The sequence below is a fragment of the Quercus robur genome, chromosome 6 (genome assembly GCF_932294415.1).
Source record: "Quercus robur chromosome 6, dhQueRobu3.1, whole genome shotgun sequence".
Lineage (NCBI taxonomy): Eukaryota > Viridiplantae > Streptophyta > Magnoliopsida > Fagales > Fagaceae > Quercus > Quercus robur.
In genome coordinates this window covers 5,693,353-5,712,968 of record NC_065539.1, presented here as the reverse complement: position 1 = coordinate 5,712,968, position 19,616 = coordinate 5,693,353, and the positions used below count along the sequence as shown (strand labels likewise).

The window sequence follows — 19,616 nt, the reverse complement described above, 5'->3', positions numbered from 1 at the left end:
AAGCTCGGTGCCGTACATATATATATTGTTAACAGAGATATCTAGTTAGTGTTTGATTTCTCGTTTTTTATGAGACCTATCAATGAAAAACTTGTTTGAATTTGCTTTTAGTTCTCTCATTTTCGTTTTCAAATATTCAAAAAATGTGGATATGAAAACATAAAATGAATACAACTTTTTTGACATTTTTATTTGGGAAAATTCCACAAACCTACCCTGAGGTTTGTGGAAATACCAATGAGGTCTACGACATTCTAAAACCTACCAATTTAGTCCTTAAAAGACAATTTTATCCCTAACTTTCTTTCTCTTTCTCTAATCTGTCTCCGTTCCTCTCCCCTTCTTTCTTCTCTTTCTCTATCTCTCAGATCTCTCTCTCAAAAATCACTGTTTGGCTCCTTTCCAACACCTGTTCTGCCATTCCTTTCTTTTCTTATAAATTCTTTTTTTACTTTGTTAAAACCAACACAAAATTATTCAACACCAAAACCCCATCTCTAATCTAACCCAGAAACATACCCTATAAAACCAACAAAATTCAACACATTCACACAAACCATTCACCACCAAAAACTCATTTTTAATCAAGCCCAGAAACCTACTCTACAAACCAACAGAAATCAACACATTTAAACAAAACATTCACCACCAAGAACCCATTTTTAAATCAAACCCAGAAACATCCACTAACTTTTCAAGAAACCAATACATATACACATGATAAAATTACTAAACAATCATACATAAAATTGTAAGATTTATTTATGTCAGCTCAGACAAAATAAAAAAAAAAAAAAAAAACTTCTCTTCTATTTGGTGAGGTCTGATTCGGAGATTGTGGATCGAGCTTATTCGGCGATTCAGCATGCGATGTCTCGGCTTGAGGATAAGTTTCAGCATGTTTTGATTCAGAACACCATTCCTCTTGACGCTGAGAGACTGTACAGCTTGATTCGCTGGAGTAGCCTTTCGTTCCCGGTCAATGATGCCGAAATTATTGCCGGAGAAGATGGTATGAGTGTGGTGGTCAGTGACTTTTCTAGTGGCTGTGGGTGATATGGGTTTGTTGGGCGGTGGGTTTTGAGAGAGATCTGAGAAAGAAAGAGAGAAGAGAGAAGGGGAGAAGAACGAATAGAGAGAGAAGCAAGATGAGGAAGATTGGTATTATCATTGAAGGGTAGGGATAAAATTGTCTTTTAAGAACTAAATTCGTAGGTTTTAGAATGTTGTGGACCTCATTGGTATTTCCACAAACCTCAGGGTAGGTTTGTGGAATTTACCCTTTTTATTTTTAGCAAATATGGATTCAGTGGCAGTTTTGTAAAAACTCAAAATTGGTGGGGCCCACAACGTTCTCTCTCTCTCTCTCTCTCTCTCTCTCTCTGACTAAATTAGACCACCACCAATTTCTACAACCTTAAGCTTTCAAAATCACAAAAATAACCAACCACCACAACGTTGCTTATAAGCCATCATGTCACCATAAAAAAACAAGACTTAGCACACAGTAAACACCCACATGTTGTCGCGATAGACACCACAAGTTGACCAAGCCACCAGAAGAACCAATCAAGCAACATATCTCAATCCTTGACCCAACAAACAAAATTAGCTCTCTCTCTCTCTCTCTCTCTCTCTCTCTCTGTGATGTGAATTTGAAATCCATAAATTTTTGTTGGGTTTGTTGTAGTGTGGTTTCTCATTTCACGTGGGTAGCTGTTCTAAGTATAAAAGATATGTAGATGACAAAAGTAGCATTTTTCATGTGTAAGAACCAAGTGCCAAAATGGGTACCCAGTGGTTTTTGTTCTCAGATTCAGAAAATTACAATTTTTAGAAATGAAAACAAAATATGAGATATTGGAGGAACCAAATAGAGCTCTAGGGTTCAAATTTCTCTTCCCCCGATTATTGAATTATCAAAAATACAAAAAATTGCCAACAAGCTTGTAGTTCAATTAGTATCCACTCCTTCTTCTTCATAGATACTTGTGTTGTGAATTTGATCCACTATCTCCTTTCTTCTTTCTAAAAAAGTGGGAATAAATTAATGTTAGTATAATGCTAAAACAAAATGGGACAATGATTCTCTCTTTTTTATTCCATTAAAAAGTTGACATATATACACAATGAGATGCATTCAAGTTAAATATTGTGAAACTTTATAAAAGTTATCATTTTTATTTAGGATAACGAGGGTATATTTCGAAGTATCTGGAGTGAACGATTATTCTAATGAGGGTATTCAAAGTAACATGGTAACAAATATGTCAGTTTTTTTAATAGTGATGACATGGTAGGTATTGTCCTTTTCACTATTAGAGCATCTCCAGCAGTTTTTTTAAATTTTTGTACTGTTTGGAAAATGAACAGTGATATTTAGCTTTTACTTACCCACTTTTTCAAATATACTTCCAACAGATTCTCTATCACATTCTCTATCTTATTTAAATATTATTTCTTCATTCATTGTTTATTCTTTTTTTAATTATCATTTATTATTTTTTTAACAACTATATTTTTAATGAGAAGTGTTATGTTTACAACATTTTATGCAATACTTTTACAACAAAATTTATGTGGAAAGTTGTTACTATTTCTAATTTGAACCCACCATTGAAATTATTTTTTTACTCGCCAATATTAACTAATAACAATCTATTACTTAAAATTTATTGCGAAAATATTGTAAAAATATTGTAGTAATATTTTTCAATTAGGATTTTTATTATTTATATTATTTTTCTTCATTTCATTTCATTTTTATCCACATTTCATTTCTTTTTTTCTTTTTCTTATTTTTCTCCTCCACACAAGTGTCCAGCCCCCTTCTTTTATTTATTTATTTTCACCTCAAGAACCTTCCAACATTTCACGTTTGCTTCACATCAGAGAGAGAGAGAGAGAGAGAGAGAGAGAGAGAGAGAGAGAGAGAGAGAGAGAGATATCGTCCAGCATCTCATCATCCACCGCATCTCTAGCATCTCCACCGCCGCTCGTCGTCCTCCCCATCACTAGGCTGGGTCAAATCGGTTTTTTTTTTTTTTTTTTTTTTTTTCTTTTCATATTTGCTTGTTCTTATTCAACTTTATTTTAAGAATTGGATTTTGTTTTTTGTTTTATGTTTTGTGTTTGGATTAATTCTTTTGCTCATGAACATGTCTCTCTCTTTTCTCTTTTTATTTTTATTTTTTTGATTTCATTTGGTTTATGAGAAAAAAAGAATCAACGACAACGGAGAGAATGAGAGGGAAAAAAAAAAAAAAAACAACGGAGAGAATGAGAGAAAAAAAGAAATCCGAAGGTGAGAGAAAGAATTGATATAATAAGTAGTTGGTGTAATATTTTAATCCAAGATATTCAATTGCTAATGTACAGTAGCCCATCAAACCTAATGGGCTGCTGTTCATAAGCTAAAAAAAATTTCAACTATAGAGAATTTGCTGGAGCTTGTTTTTATGGTCCCATTCTCTATTATAGCTAATATTTTGCCTATACATACACTGTTGGAGATGCTCTTGGATTCATGAAAATCTTTGGTTAAGCAAGACTACAATTCTTATGAAGTTACATCAAGTGCAACTTGAATCTATTTCGTACGCAGCCTATTAGCTTGTTTACTTTGTATTCCTAAGCTTATCATTAATGTGGATACTTCTAAAGTTGTCTCTCTTATTAATGATTCTAATACTTCCATCAAGCTAACACAGTGGTAGCTGATTGTAGGGCCATAATGCAAGTTGATCCTTTTGTTATTTATGATCAACCCCCTTTTTCTATGTTGGAGGCTTTGAACTTGGAATCCTCATTTGTAATATTTACCCATTCTTGGGTTTAATGTTATTTTCCTTTTAATCAAAAAAAAAAAAAAAATTCTAAAATCCTTAATAGTTAATAGCCCCTTGATGAGAAATTTAAAAAGTCAAATTCCTAAAAGGCTCTCTCTCTCTCTCTCTCTCTCTCTCTCTCTCTCTCTCTCTCTCTCTCTCTCTCTATATATATGAGTAATGTTACAAACACAAACTATTTTACAGTATTTTTACAAACTACTAATGTGGCTTTAGTAATTTTCTAATAATTATTGATAAACATAAATGTGATGTTAGTAGTGAACTCATAATAGAGCTAATAAGAATTTATCACATCAATAGTTTGTAACTATAGCATTACACTATATATATATATATATGTATGTATGAGACGGGTTCAAATTACATCTGGTGTAATTCTAAATAATGTTATACCACCCAATAACTTGTTATTGAAATAATATTTTGAAAATCCCACCGTTGAATTACATGTTCTATATGTTCTTAACATTATTACCAATTTTCATATCAATCAGATATTATTTATTATTCGATACATAAATTCATATTTTTTGCATTATTTTAAACTACAAAAACTTGAATATTAACAATTGATTGATAACATGGCTATGAATCTTTGATCACCATGAAAATTTGCAAGTATGGATAATATATGAAGATAATGTAATCTAATGGTGGATTTGTCAAAATTCGCATCCAATTAAAAAAATATTGAGTGATGTAATATTTTTTAAAGTTATATCAGGTGTAACTTGAACCCAATCCTATATACATATATATATATATATATATATAGACATATTTATTTGTGTGTACTGCATATTATGTTTTTTTTTTTTTTACTTCTTCGTTTATCATTTTAAATTGTTTGAAGTTGGATATGGCTCTTGCACAGTTCATAAATTCCTTTTTGATTCATTTGCTAGATTCACGTGAGAACAGTTTGGGGGTTTTTTTTTTTTTTTTTTTAATATGACGTGGCTATCCATTTGGTTCGTGACATGGCAGAAAAATGATTTTTTATTCAGTCCGTTTGACATGTCGGCGATTTCCGTCTGAGAGTTAATAGTAAGGACCAAATTGACATAGCATCGAAAGGTTAGAGATCAAATTGACACAGTTGAAAAGTTAGAAACTAAAATGATACAAGGTGTAAAGATTAGGGATCATTTATGTAATTTACTCTATTCTTAAATATCAATCCTTTTAATGTCATAATTGCAAATCTTACACATGGCATATCATTTTAATATGACACTTGCACCATCCTAGTGAGTAATTACACTTATATATCATTATTTGATCATGTTGACATATTGATATTACAAAACATAAACCATATTGCATGAGTTACATTAATGCATAAAAAGTCAATATGTTTCCAATAGCTTCATAAGAGTCGAGGAAATGTTTTGAGGTGTAGAAATTTCACTTATAATATTTTTTGTAATGTAAGATATCATGTAAGATTCTATGTTTATTCATTATAAAAAAGAAGAAAAAGATATCAAGTTAAAAGTATCATTTATTATTAATCTATATATATATATATATATATATATAAAACCGAAGCTTTTAAAGCTCCTACAATTTTCCACGTCATCATTATTTTTTTTTCTTTTTATTTTAGATTCTTTTTGTTTTAGATTCTTTTTATTTTAGATTTTATACCTTATATATTTATTATTTAAATAAAAAATAATAATTCACACTAAAACGTTGAAACCACCGACTCTATTTTATAACCCTAAACTCAAAACTCTGAAGGGAGCCATTGTCTTTGCTCTGAAGATTGACACCAATGTGACTGAGGTTGAAGGAGATTTTGCGGTTGTTATCAATTTCCTTCACTCTAAAGGTTGCTGCCTGGCGGGTTGTGTTCATGTGATTAAAGACTCTAAGGTAAAAGTAAATCAAAGATATTAATTTAATCTCTTTTTCCAATGTCAGACGCAATGGTATTATTCCTAAGGACATATCTCTTTTTGTAATAGGTGACAAAGTTTTGATTCAATAATATCACGGTCTTGATTCAATAAATCTTTGGTTTTCAATGCGTGATTTTCTCCACCGTTGCCGACCTTTGCTTTCCAATGTAATGATTTTGGTAGTGTTCCTCAAGGTAAGCTTTCTTTTTCTCTTTATTTTTTTGGAGGGCTCATCTTTATGAAGAACACTGATTGTGTAGGGGTTATAAATGTATTATATGAAAGAATTAATATATGAAGAACTATTATTATTATATTTTTTGGATATTGTTGGAAGTTTTTCAAATCTTAATTTATGAAGTGTGAGTAATATCTAAAGCATAAGTTCAGCCATTGTTCTCCCTCAAAAAAAAAAAAAAAAATCAACAATTGTGCAAGTTAACTCTAATTGTTATATATATATAAGTATATTCTTTATCTCAAGAGATAAAGCAACCTACTAAACAAAAAAATTTGGTCTGCTTTTACATATCTCATAATTTATTTAGTTAGTTTGTAGCATTTACATTATAGAATAATAACTACTACTTATGTGTGTATTGCTCATACAAAATAATCTATGCTTTTGATAGTTTTGTGTTGAAGTGGGAAAAGCTGGTGTGTATTAGTTTCCATTTTATGAAGTGGTGGACCTAGATTTGGTTTGTTATCCATTTATGCTTTTGACAGTATTTGATTGATGAAAATTGTGGTTATTTAGTTTTTCTATATTATTGTTTTAGCTCTTACTAAATTATCAAATAGTCATAATACAATTGTAGGATAACTTATGTCTCTTAAATTTATGATTTGATTCCCTACAATATTTTTTTGGTTAATTGATATTGGTCTTACTTTACAAGAATCTAAAAATCTTGATACTAGGATTTGTGGTAAGTTCAACTTTAAGTGGAAGTCTAGTGAAATATATGTATTCTCACATGATCAATTTCTTGCAGTTATTGTTGTGTGCTTATATTGCATCTTTTGATATGAAATTGTTGTTTATTTTTGTGTGCCACTTTCTATTTTGGTGAGCCTCTTTCATATTTTCAAAAGAATGATTGCATCATTGAAGTAAATATTATGCTCTTCCAAGCATATAAATTCCTTTATAAAAATGTTGTCCTTAGTGTAGTCATCATAATCTCTCTCTAAATGCAATTCTTATATAATTATATTTGATGATCAAAGTGTATTCTCAACTAGTATTGTGAGGTGAAGTTTGTATATATATATATATATATATATTATGAAATTTTATATATAAATTGAATTACTTATTATCATTCATTTTTAAGTCACTATCTCTTCAAGCAAAAAAAATATATTTTTTATTAAATTATACCGTGCATCACACGGATTAATATTATCTATATATATATATATAAAACCGAAGTCTTTGACTTTTGGTTAACCTCTCCACAATTTTTCCGTATTAGCATTTTTTATTTATATTTTTAATTTGATTTAATTCTTTTGATTTTATAGTACCAAATTGCAAAAAAATTGAGGAGGGAAGAGAGAGTCCTAACAGGAGTCAGTTTCTCTCTCTTTTTTCCTTAATCCTAAAGTCTTTTTTTTTTTTTTTTAATTCTAATGTGAGGTCTAATTAAATAAAATATAATTATTTTTTAATCTTAATTCTAATGTAAGTCTCACAAAAAGTAAAAAACTTCATTTTTATATTATATATAGATAATAATAATGATGTGGCAAGCTTTATTAAGAATATGAGAATGCAATTTGTAGATCTACTATTAAGATAACATATATTAGATTGGTAATAGATATTAGATTTAATTACAGTAGAGTATTATATGAAGTCATCACCATAGAATAGCCCACGCCGAGATGTATTATGTGAAACCAATGATATGAAAGAAAAAAGAATTTTTCTAAACCATTATATTGAACAAAAAATTACTTATTTTCATTCATTTTCAAGTTATACATTTTTTTTTTTAAGTCAAGTCATAGAACTTTAAGCAAAATAAATACTTTTAATTTTTATTTAACTATCCCGTGCATCGCACGGGTTAGCGACTAGTTGAAATTAAAACCCAAATGCCATTCTTATTTTGGACAGAAAAAAGTTTAATGATGTAAAAAATTATTTAGTGGCAGTTGATGAAACTAATGGAATTCGATATATTAAAAGGTAAGCATTCTTTTTCTCAAAAAAAAAAAAAAAAGAAAAGAAAAAGAAAAAAAGTAAGCATTCTTACGGCTAGAAGAAATGTAATTTTCTCAATATGAAACACTAGAAACAATTTTGTCCTTGGTGTTACTTTCTGGAGATATTATATTTTGGACAAAAGTTTAGTTATAAATTTGGTTGTAACTTAAGGGTACAACTTCATTCAATATTTTCTTGTTGAATGTAAATTTTATCAAATCCATCATTGCATAATAGATTATATTTTCTTCTTATATTTTCTATACTTGCAAAATTTATAGAAGATCAAAGATCAATAGTTATATCGTCAATCAATTGTTTAAATTGCAAATTTTTGTAGTTTAAAATTATATATAAAAAATATGTTTATGGATTAAATAATAAATAACATTCGATTGATACAAAATTTAATATGTATATTAAAAATATAAAGAACATACAATTAGTAAGATTTTCAAATCATGTAACAATGTTAATTTTTTAAAGAAAGTTATAGATTTAGGTTAGTTTGTAGATAAATTTTTTTATTATATTTTTATATACACAAGAGAGGAAAAAGGCAAAGGACAGGAGTGGAGGAACCAGGCTAGCTAGAAAGCAAAAATGACACCACGCCCGATTCATATGTTCCCCCTTCCTGTACACCAATTAATAGTTTTAGCCCCAAAAGTCCCTCTCATGTACGTGGTACCCTGCAAACCAAGGGAAATAAAATCCAGTGCTAGTACAGTATACAAAAATAGGGTCCCATTACAGACAGAAAAAACGGTTATGTAAGAATCATTCATTGTATAAAATATTACTTGAACAGTTGTAACTTGGAGTTGTATGGTGTGCACTATCTCCAGTGGACAAATTCATCACCAAAAAAAAAAAAAAAAATCAGTGGACAAATAATAAGTCACGAAATGTGTGTACGGTTGTGTGAAATAAAATGTGTATAACATATTTTAGCCATTTTATATTATTTAATTAGAAGGCAAAGGGCAGCCCATTTATATGTAATATTTCCTGCTGCTCCAAATCCTCCCTCATTATAACTTCAATTCTGTCTGAAACTTGAAAGGTGATTTTCTTCCAAACAAAATTTAAACTTTTGTTTGGATGCATGGAGGGAGAGATAGGGAAAGATTATAGATAATAAAGGAAGATGATCAAATTTAGCCATTTTTAATATATTACCATATTCCAACATCTTTTCCCTCTACATTATTCTTCTCTCCTTCTATTTCCTATGTTCCAAACATATCTTAAGATCGTTTGCTGCCCTAGACCAACACACCCTGCCATTATAAAAGAAAAAAAAAAGTATGCAAATACTTATAAATAATAGGGGTTATTAGTCGTTTTTACTTTCAATTTTGATAATTGCTTCTTTTATATAAAATTAGTACTATGTTTGTGCAATGCACAGATTAACCCAAAATTATACCTTCCCTAAAAAAATGTTTCAATGATATAAGTAAAATTAAATGATAAATAGAAAATAAAAATTATATCAAGTTACATGGTGAAAAACACATAATTTAAGACCAAAATTTTATTTAGGCAATAATTTAAAATAAATTGTAATTTTTTTTTTAAATATTTCTTCAAAATTTTGATACTTGAGTATTTTCAAAGTAGTATTTAAAAAAAAAAAAAAAAAAAAAAACCTTGACAATAAAGTTTCACTCAAAGTAAACTATATTAATAATTTGAATAACTATAATCATAATGAGGCACATGATGAAATTATATTATACATGTAATATTTAAGTTTTGTTTGGTATAATAAATGGAGATTGTATTAAGAATGTTACTTTTCTTTTTTAGAGCTTCAACTTATGGGCGCTTCTAATGACAGTTTTTTATAATTAAACCAAGACACTTATCAGTTTTTGGAGTAGGCAGGGATGAAACCCCAGATCTCTTATACAACCATTAGAGATTTTATCAGTTGAGTTAACTGGAACTCAAAAAAATGTTACTTTGTATTATTGAAAATAGAATATAATATAATGGAATAAGTATTCCTATTTATAGGTATTGTAAACTAGAATAAAACCTCAAATATGTATTTTTGAAAATACAAGGTTTCTAGTTTTAATTGATTTTTTTTAGAAATTGGGGTTTAATTTGAAACTACCCTAAATTATAAGAGAATTATTTCATTTACCTAAATTTTTAATAAAAGGCAATTCTACTTGGAAAAGAAATACAAAAAGTGTGGTTAGTTAAAACAAAAAGAAGATAACCTTTTGATTTTTATAAATTATTGTATTAAGATTTGTTAGATTTTAGACCCCTAGAAATATAGTTTGTTTAACCTAATTTAATAGCTAAGTTATTACTTGGGTCAATTATGCAGACCTAGATTAAACAATAATAAATCATATCATGCACAGTGAAAAAGTAAATAACATAGGCTATGATGATTCAAAAAAACCAATGAAACAACTCTTTTCAAGGTAAAAAACCCGGGGGGAACTATCCCAAGAGAACAACCCACTATATCAAATTGAGATTTATAGTTAAGAATATTAATTCATAATAAATCTAACACAGTTACCAAACTGAGCTGTGACTCCACAGACTTCCTTGATCTGGATCTTGTTCTTACATGAACCACCTATTCATGCTTTGATCTTTAGTATGCTTGATAGCTGAAGGCTTGGCAGCAACTTTACTCCATCGATACTAGTAATATAGATTTGATCTCCAGTAGGTGCTTGTAGAGCTAGAAAGTTACAGAACTTCACAGATATCACAAGAATAAGTCTCAAGACTTGAAAAATATGTATTAGGGTTTTCCTTTTATACCTAGCAGTGTTGGACTCAAATCCTAAATGTTTTTGCAGAATCATAGTTCGATTAGTCGAATGTCTCTCTCGATCAGTCAAGTTTTTCAGATTTTGAATTCTTCTTTTTGCAGCTTGTATGTTCTTGAATTTTAGCTTATATCAACTTGAGCAATGTCTAAAACATTTCTAAGACAAATATCTTATACTAGACATGTTTTTGTACTCGATTTGCTAACATACAATAAATATAGAACCTAAACATTTAATACTAAATATTTAGAACCTAAAAAGATTCATAATATATTATATAATAAATGATAATAAATTTCTGTACAAATTATGGAGAACATTTTTATCAACGTATGTATTAATCACACCAAGAATCTTGCGTAGCTCAACAATATTATTAGGTCTCCCTCTAATTTCGTTTAAATTTGAAAATTTTAATTTTAATTAGGTGCTCTTTTATTTCGAGCCTGTATCTGGATTCTGGTGTTTGAATTCCTCCTCTCCGCTTATTACACTTCTAAATATATGTTCAACATCTTTTGTGCATTTAGTGGTGAAATACATTATCACATCACCATGTAATAACTCAGTGTAACATTTATCTATTTGGCAGCTTTACTCCAATCTTATTTTTATCTTTGTTGTGAGATAGGCTTCATTATTTCGATAAAATAGTGGTCAGCTCCATTCTTTAGTATCAACTGCACATATTTCAAACTTTTGGCGTCTAATATTTATCATTTCCACTTTTCATGGTCTTTAAATATTGCAAATCTGCAATTGAAGGTCCTCATGTTTAATTTAAATTTTTTTGGTCAGAATTTGAGCACTCTTGTGTGTACTAAAATGCCTTTTGTAATTTGGCGAGCTTACGAATATTCATTAAACAAGTTTACATGAGACTGTAGGGATGGCTATACCCATTGGATAATGGATATCCTACCCTACCTGATCCAAATATTTTTGATAATACCCGGTTCTTCATGGGTAAAACTTAAACGGGTAAGGTATGGATGTTACCCGAATAGTTCGGGTAGGGTATTGATAAGGTATGAATATTATCCATACCCGACCTGTATATATAAAGAATAAAAAAAAATAAAAAATAAAAACCTAAGTCTCTCACTTTCACTCACACACTCTCTCTCTCTCTCTCTCTCACCTGAGCCTCCATCCTCACCGTCACTCTCTCTCTCTCTCTTAGAGCTCTCCAGTCTCCACCTCTTCTCACCATCATTCTCTCTCTCTATTTCTCCTCACCGCTTCTGCTCTATTGGTTTCTGGGTTTGACGTTTTGGGAAGGTTCTGTCTCTCGCATATACCCACAGTTATTGGTTTTGGCATTGATTTTTTGCTTGATTCTCGTTCCTCGTCTCTACGAATCAACTGGGTCTTCCTACCACTCTCTTTCCTCAGGTAAATGACTCATTTTTTTTCCCTCTTTTGCTAGTTTGGCTTCAAAAGAAAAATCTTTTCTGTGGGTATCTGGGTTTGATGTTTTGGGAGGATTCTATTGATAATTAGCTTTTGTTTCCTTTTCTTGACTAAATTTGTCAATTGGTGAGTTTTTTGTTTTTTGCATGTTGTTTTCTTGTGTTGTCTTCTTGAATTTATCGTCTGGGTGTGTGTTAGATTTTGATTTTAGAGTTTGAATTCAGCTAGGTATGTGTCAAATTTGGTTTTTGATTGAATTTTATCTAATAAAATTTCTAACTATATCTCAAAAAAAAAAAAAAAAAAAAAAAAGCAGATACAAACTAATCAATAAATTTTTTTTATTGATTAGTTTTTTCTTTTTTAAGATTGGTTAGTTTTTATGTTAAAATGTTTTGAATTAAAAAAAAAAAAAAATTAAACAGGTTTCGGGTTTTGGGTAGGGTATGGATATCCATGGATAATATATTCGAGTAAGATTTGAATATGGATATTAAGGGGTATTGACAATTGGGTATCCATAGGTAAATTTTTCGGGTCGAGTATGGGTAAATCGATCTATATTCTACTCATGGCCATCATGAGAGGACACATGTCATGAAACAAGCGCAACTCACTTTCACTATATAATCCTATACCATCTGCTAACTACTCACGAAGTCACACCCTCGACCCTTCCTTTAATTTAAGGTACACCATGTCCCACCCAACAATTGGTGGTGCCACTGCCACCAACATAGCCAATGGTGTCACCACCGTGGACTGCCAGAAGCAAGTCCGGTCATGGAGGCTTCTACGCTCTCTCATGGAGCTCCTTATCCCTAGCTGCAACTGCACCTTTATAGAAGAACAAGACCAAGATATCAAACAAGAAAACTTCGTCCAAAACTACAATAATAATCCACACCCAACCTTCACTTCTTCTTCCACAATCATCATTGGCACCATATTTGGCTATCGCCGTGGGAAAGTTAGCCTTTGCATACAAACCAACTCCAACTCCTCCAACCCAATTCTCCTCCTAGAATTGGCTGTTCCCACAACAACTTTAGCAAGAGAAATGCAAGGAGGTATTCTTCGAATTGCGCTGGAGTGTGCCACACCAACATATTTTACTGGTTCTTGCTCTCTTTTGTCCATGCCAGTGTGGACTATGTACTGTAATGGGAGGAAAGTTGGGTACGCAATTAAGAGACAGCCTTGCAAGTCTGATTTGGATGCACTTAGGCTAATGGGTGAGGTTGTTGTGGGTGCTGGCATGATTAATGGGAAGGAGCTTAATTGCGAAGATGAGCTACTGTACCTTAGGTCCAACTTTGAGAGAGTTTGTGGGTCAGCTAATTCTGAGTCCTTTCATTTGATTGATCCAGATGGAAGCATTGGACAGGAGCTAAGTATTTTCTTTTTTCGCTCAAGCTGACCTATTCTTAATTAGCTAGCCCATTAAATTGATAACTCCAAGTTTTATGGAGATGGTTTATGATCGATCCAGCTTTATTATTACCCTCACCTTTTTAAGCCTAAAAATTGTACCAATTTTCATTGGCTTTTGTAGTTCGAAAAATGTCAGAAGTTTGAAGAGAACGTTCAGCTATGAAGCCTTCTACTTCTCTATTTTTTAATCTCCTCTATAGCTTAAAATGAGTACTTCTATTTTCACGTTTGTTTTTGGTGCCTCGTGGTTTCCTCGTTTATTTTTCTATCACAAAAGTTTTTAATGGAATTAAGTCTCTAGGATTTGAATACCTGATAGAGTAATGTTTAAATAATTAAATTCAGATTAAATTTTTAGAAGAATTGATAAATTATCATTGGTATTAGAGGTTTCCTCGTTTATTTTTCTATCACAAAAGTTTTTAATGGCATTACGTCTCTAGGATTTGAATACCTGATAGAGTAATGTTTAAATAATTAAATTTAGATTAAATTTTTAGAAGAATTGATAAATTATCATTGATATTAGAGGATGTGATTTTGAGTGTTAACCTTGTCTCTATTCTACTTTTGAATTTAATTGATAATTTATCAAATTTCACTTTTTGCATTAGGAGAAAGTGAGAAACATAGTTACCAAGCGAGCCAAGAGATTGGCTACTATGTATTAAATATTCTATAATTAATTTTAATTAACAAAAAAGAAGAATAAAAAAGCCAATATATACTGTGATGCTGGTTATTATTTGGGGAAAGTGTTTTAGGTTTATTACTTCAAAGAGATATGTTATCATTAAATTTAAAAAAAGATTTGATTCATTATATTATAGCTCCAATGAAATAAATTAAACCAGATATCATTACACCAACATTATTAATTAACTTGGTAAACCACCAACTTTGCATAACTTGACATACTGGCCCGCGTACAGCTACCAAATTTCTGTCTCATTCCTTTAATTTCTGTACGTACTTGTTCTTTAGCAGACAAGATGAATTTTTTTCCCGAATAAAATATGGTTAAGGATATGATTTGAAAAGCCAATATATGATATATCCTTATTTACAAGATCTAATCATGGAGAGGATCAACAATAACGTTCCACGTCTCCATGTACCATGATGAAAGCATGTTACTTCCATTATTTTGTTAGCTAGCTTGTATGTGTAGTAGTGTGCGATCTTTCAATAACTTTCTGTGGGTCTTCCTTTCAAATTGGTAAAGTAGTTACATGAGCTGGTGCTGATTCCTTGTGTCCTTCCAAATAAAACGGACAACCAGGATGTGTCTGATTATGTGGAATGCACACATAGCTATAGACTTCGGAACATAAATGTTTCATGAGTAGTTGATTATCATACCATGTGCACACTGTTATTGTTCAGGTGTTATTGTGGACAGTGAATATCACACATGTAATTTTGGATATTGTTGGAAATATATTCTGAGATTGCTCAAATTAATTAACAAAAGTATAAGACAGATACATTGATATCAATGTTATGGAATAAGAATGTAGAGAACAGAAACTTATCGATTTGAGCCGAAGCACAGAATTAAATCCGCTGTCGTTAAGAAGCGATTTTGCCTCCACTATTATGATATTTGTTGTTAATAGCTTAGGTGGTCGCTCTCCAGGATACAACGGTAACTCTGTTAGTGTGCACTCACATGCAAAGCTTCAAACTCGTCACAAGATGCCCAATCAGAAATTTTCAGTATATCAAAGAGGGAAAATATATTCAATATATTTATACATCTTTTGATACCAGTCTTATATAGAAAATTCTCATGTACAAAAGTACCATACTTACGATTTCTATCTGCAAAAATCATGGTATACTCTCTATGGAAAAATCCTTGACAGCAACGGTAATATACATAGGATTTCAATCTCAAGCTCTGAAATATAAGAGTAATCATGGGTGATTTAGGTGAAAGGAGAAAGACAAGATTTGAGGAAGTTTTCCATCCATATATGCCGCAGGTCATTGTGAACTTTCTACAAGAGGAGAAAGGAGCTGGATAGATTTGTTGTTTAAGGAAAGAAGGAGAGAAACAAGGGATTTATTTTAGCCAGGTCTCCACGTGATGGTGGACTTAGTTTTTGTCATGGGCTTGGGCTTAGTCAAGCAAACAATTGGGCTTTCAAGGTTATAAAATTTTAAAAATATCAAACAATGATGTGTACAAAGTGTACACTATTGAGTATGTAACAAGATTTTTAAACTTATTTATGAATAAGAGGAGACCGATATGATATAACATATCATGGAGACAGATAATAAAGTCGAGTGTTGGATTTGAGTAAAGTTTGAAGTATGTTTTAATGATAGAATTCATTTCTCTCTCTCTTGTCTGTATGAGTAATTGTTTCATATTACTTAAAAGAATGTATTATATGTATTATAATTTGTCTCACATTTACTTAAAAGTTATTATGGTTTTTTTTAGTAGAATTAGAATTCATTTTCCTCTCTCTTATAGGTGTGTGTATGTGTTTGTTTCTCAAAAAACAAAGTCGAGCGTTGGGCCATTTTGTGTCATCTACACAAGAATGACCAATCTTTTCCTTTTGGGTGTATAGGGTGCGCTAAGCCCAACTAAGAGCAACTAGATTAGATTCAAGATCCCAACGCTATCATGAAACATATGGACTTTCAAACAATTGGGAGGAAAAGTAAAAGGTTTGAGACCCAGTGTCAGAGCTTTAAATACTGTTGGCAATGGCAAGCCAATCAGCATATGGATTGGCTTCTATGTGAATATGAGTAGTTTTATAGGACAAATCCCTACCAATAAGCTTCTTTCAAGCTTCAGTGACTCCTCCATTAGGGCCTACAGAGAAGGATGTTCTGCGAAATTATCAACTATAACTGTTCTGAAGTCAAGCATTGAAAAAGCCTTCGAAGTTTTTATTTCCATTTTTTTTTTTTTGGGTCTAATCCATGTTTAGTCCTTGTTAAATCCCATGTAGATCAAAATTCAAAAATACTACGCAAATGCCAAAATTGCTGGTACTAAAAGTAAATCATATGATACATTGATATCCATTGTATATTTGACAATTTGTCTCCAATCATTCCGCAAAGGGACAAACATCAGGAGTACTCTAACTAAAAAATAGAAACAAAGCCCTACTCAAGCCGTACTCTTTACAGCTAAGCAGTCCACCTTATAAGCCAAACCCAACTCCCAGGCCCAACCACATGTCCTACCTACCTCACTCAAGTGAGAAGAAAAAAGAGCTTTTTAAATTAGGGCTCGTGTGATGTTTACATAAAAGCAACCATATTTAACATGGTTACGAGCAACAACAACCAAAGTTCATCATTGTCGATATTAACTAGTCGCTAACCCGTGCGATGCACGGGATAGTTCTATAAAAAATAAAAATATTTATTTTGCTATTATAACTTGGCTTTAAAAAAAAAAAAAAAAATGCTATAGTGATGTCTTCATAGAATGCTCAACTGCAATTAGATTTACTATTCACCACCAATATAATCTATGTTATCTTGCACATTTGTTTGCATAACAAACGGGTCATTTTCAATTTTATAATAAAACAATCTATGGTAGAGGAAAGAGATAAAACTGTTCCATTGAAGGATGCATGATGAATGTCAACTTTCCCAACTTTTTTAGTGTAAAATGATGTTCTCTTTCCTCTTCTTTTGCATTGCACTACATTTGGGTAGTGTTCAGCCCAAAGGATTGTGCAAAACTTCTCCAAATCACAGATGTTTTTATTGTAAACCTATGCACATATCATAAAGAGTAAATCCTACTTTGGATAAATATATATTATACAATTATTCAAATGGTTAAATTAAAAAGGAAATAAAGACGAAGAGTTGCACCAGCCACAAACTCAATTAGATTTATTTTGAATAAAATAGTGTTTTAAAGTGTTAAAAAAAAAAAATTGAGAAATGGGAAGGAATACTTACACTTGAAAATAGAAAATTTGAAAATCTACTAATTTAGTGCTTGATAATAGATTTACAAATTGCATTCCCATATCCTCCATCTTCTGCAAGTTAATTGGATATAATTTAAAAAAATTTCCTAACAGGACGCACTTTCCTTTCCATTACGCTTTGCATATTTTCATCCTAATAAAGTTTAAGAGGATCAATACTTGAATGAATGCCATCACATTGAATGTTGGACTGTTTGGATTCTGATAAATGACATGTTGGTGATCTAGGAGAGAAGAAGGGTGACTGATTCGCTGAAAAGAATACCGAAGATGATGATGACAGATTCCTTGAAGTCGTGACTGGTAAAGACCCAAACCTGGAGCTATCTTCTCCGAGTTCCATATTTACAAACTTTTCTACCATCCAAAGATATCAAATCCTGTGCATGCGCTCTAGTTATGAGGAGCCTCTCTGAAATAAAAAAAGTATGGCTTTAGTAAATCAGGGATCTTCCCAATATGGTAGAAAGAACTAAAAAATGCAAGTAAAGTGGAATACTCTTTCCATGATTATTATTTTAAATGGCTTCAAAACTGACATTAAAATCCTACCAAGTAATTGCATAACAACAATGGAAGAAAACAACGTTTTGATATCTCTCAACATGGAAAAAGTGAAAACACTTAATGAAAGTGGACATTATTAGAAATTGTCTATTACTCTACTTTCAAATAGTAGCATAACAGTCATAAATCATTGCAAACTTCAATTTAATAGCAAAAATTCCAAAACATGTATGTATCAGTGCTTCCAAATCTACTATCTAAGCCCATATCCTACCGATCAAATTGCTTGGACATTCTAGTGCAGATAAATATTATGCAATGGATTTTAAAATCTCCAATGTACTACCAAGGGCCATATCTTCAGTGTTATGACATGCAATCATGTATCAATAACCCCTTCAACGCTGTTAATCCTTTATTCTTTGTTTTTATCAATAAAGTGACCCTCTTAGTCCTTTCGCTGGTCTAAGCACCCTCAAATTTCACAGTAGTACTCGTTAATAGTGAAGTAATCAGTTCTTACAAAAAAGCAAATCAAATAACAATGAGAAATAACCCACTATTTGCCTATTAGATTCAATAATCAATATATCAGCTTGGATCACAGTGAAGTCTCACAAAATATGCTTCAAAAATAGATATGGAAGAAGAAAACATGCACACAGCTCTACCTTTTCACTTTGCTATTGTTGGAATTTGTAGCCAGCCTCTAAACTCTATAGGTTCAGTCCTTCGCTGTGCATGGTAGAAAGCAGAAAATAAAAGTCAGTAGTAGGCACGGATCTTAGCTTTCATGGTTATACCTAAATTTAAAATACAAACCTTACCATAACTAACAAAAATAACTATACTTGGGTTAGATTTTTTTATTTTTTTTTAATAAAAAAAAACTAAGGTCTTTGGGTTAGAATTGATTTTGTTTTAGTAGAAAATTCTTAATGACAATTGACAGGATGGAAGCTGAACATTGAGTTGGGTGTCGGAGGTAAATTATTGAAGGCCTTGGGACCCAAGTGAAGAATACAAATGCTTGATTCCTGTTTATTCTTAGTGCATTTGTGGCCCAAAATTCTGAGGGATGATTGGTATGGTTTGTATTAGTCTTAGTCTGGGTTTCAGCTAGATTTAGTAAGTGTTTATAATTAGTGAGCACCAAATTTTCAATCTCGAAATCAAAAGCTACTTTTGATATGACAGAAAAGTTTCCTTATGCGTGCAACTGAAACATCAATTTTATATAAGTAAAAGCTCACCTCAGGGTGGCAATCTTGGTGGACAATTGTCTGGTTGTTCGTATTTACATACACCTCACAGGATACTCTTACTTGATGAAAATGTTGGAACACAGTTTAAACACATGGAGAAAGAAGGCGCATCATGTAACAGAATAAAGCTTGTAAGAGAATACTATGGAATTGTCAGAACAAAACTAAAATTTCCTTAACATACCGTTTCTTAATGCAATGAGTGTACTGACTGGTTTATGT

General features: G+C 31.2%; 1 protein-coding gene and 1 long non-coding RNA gene across 2 annotated transcripts; one reads left to right on the top strand and one right to left on the bottom strand.

Annotated features, from left to right (window-relative positions):
• Positions 1 to 12,863: 12,863 nt before the first annotated feature.
• On the top strand, positions 12,864 to 13,824 carry LOC126689629 (protein MIZU-KUSSEI 1-like). Its single transcript, XM_050384858.1, has one exon. The coding sequence runs from the start codon at positions 12,900 to 12,902 to the stop codon at positions 13,620 to 13,622; it is 723 nt and encodes a 240-aa protein (XP_050240815.1). The 5' UTR covers positions 12,864 to 12,899; the 3' UTR covers positions 13,623 to 13,824.
• Positions 13,825 to 17,592: 3,768 nt separating this feature from the next.
• On the bottom strand, positions 17,593 to 19,616 carry LOC126732444 (uncharacterized). The gene is made up of 3 exons (XR_007659474.1): positions 19,383 to 19,616; positions 18,801 to 18,864; positions 17,593 to 18,034 (listed from the first exon to the last, which is right to left on the bottom strand). It is a non-coding gene; the product is annotated as an uncharacterized LOC126732444 (long non-coding RNA).

Excerpts from the sequence above, each read along its gene's own strand:
- LOC126689629 (XM_050384858.1), top strand. The coding sequence starts at position 12,900 with ATGTCCCACCCAACAATTGGTGGTGCCACTGCCACCAACATAGCCAAT.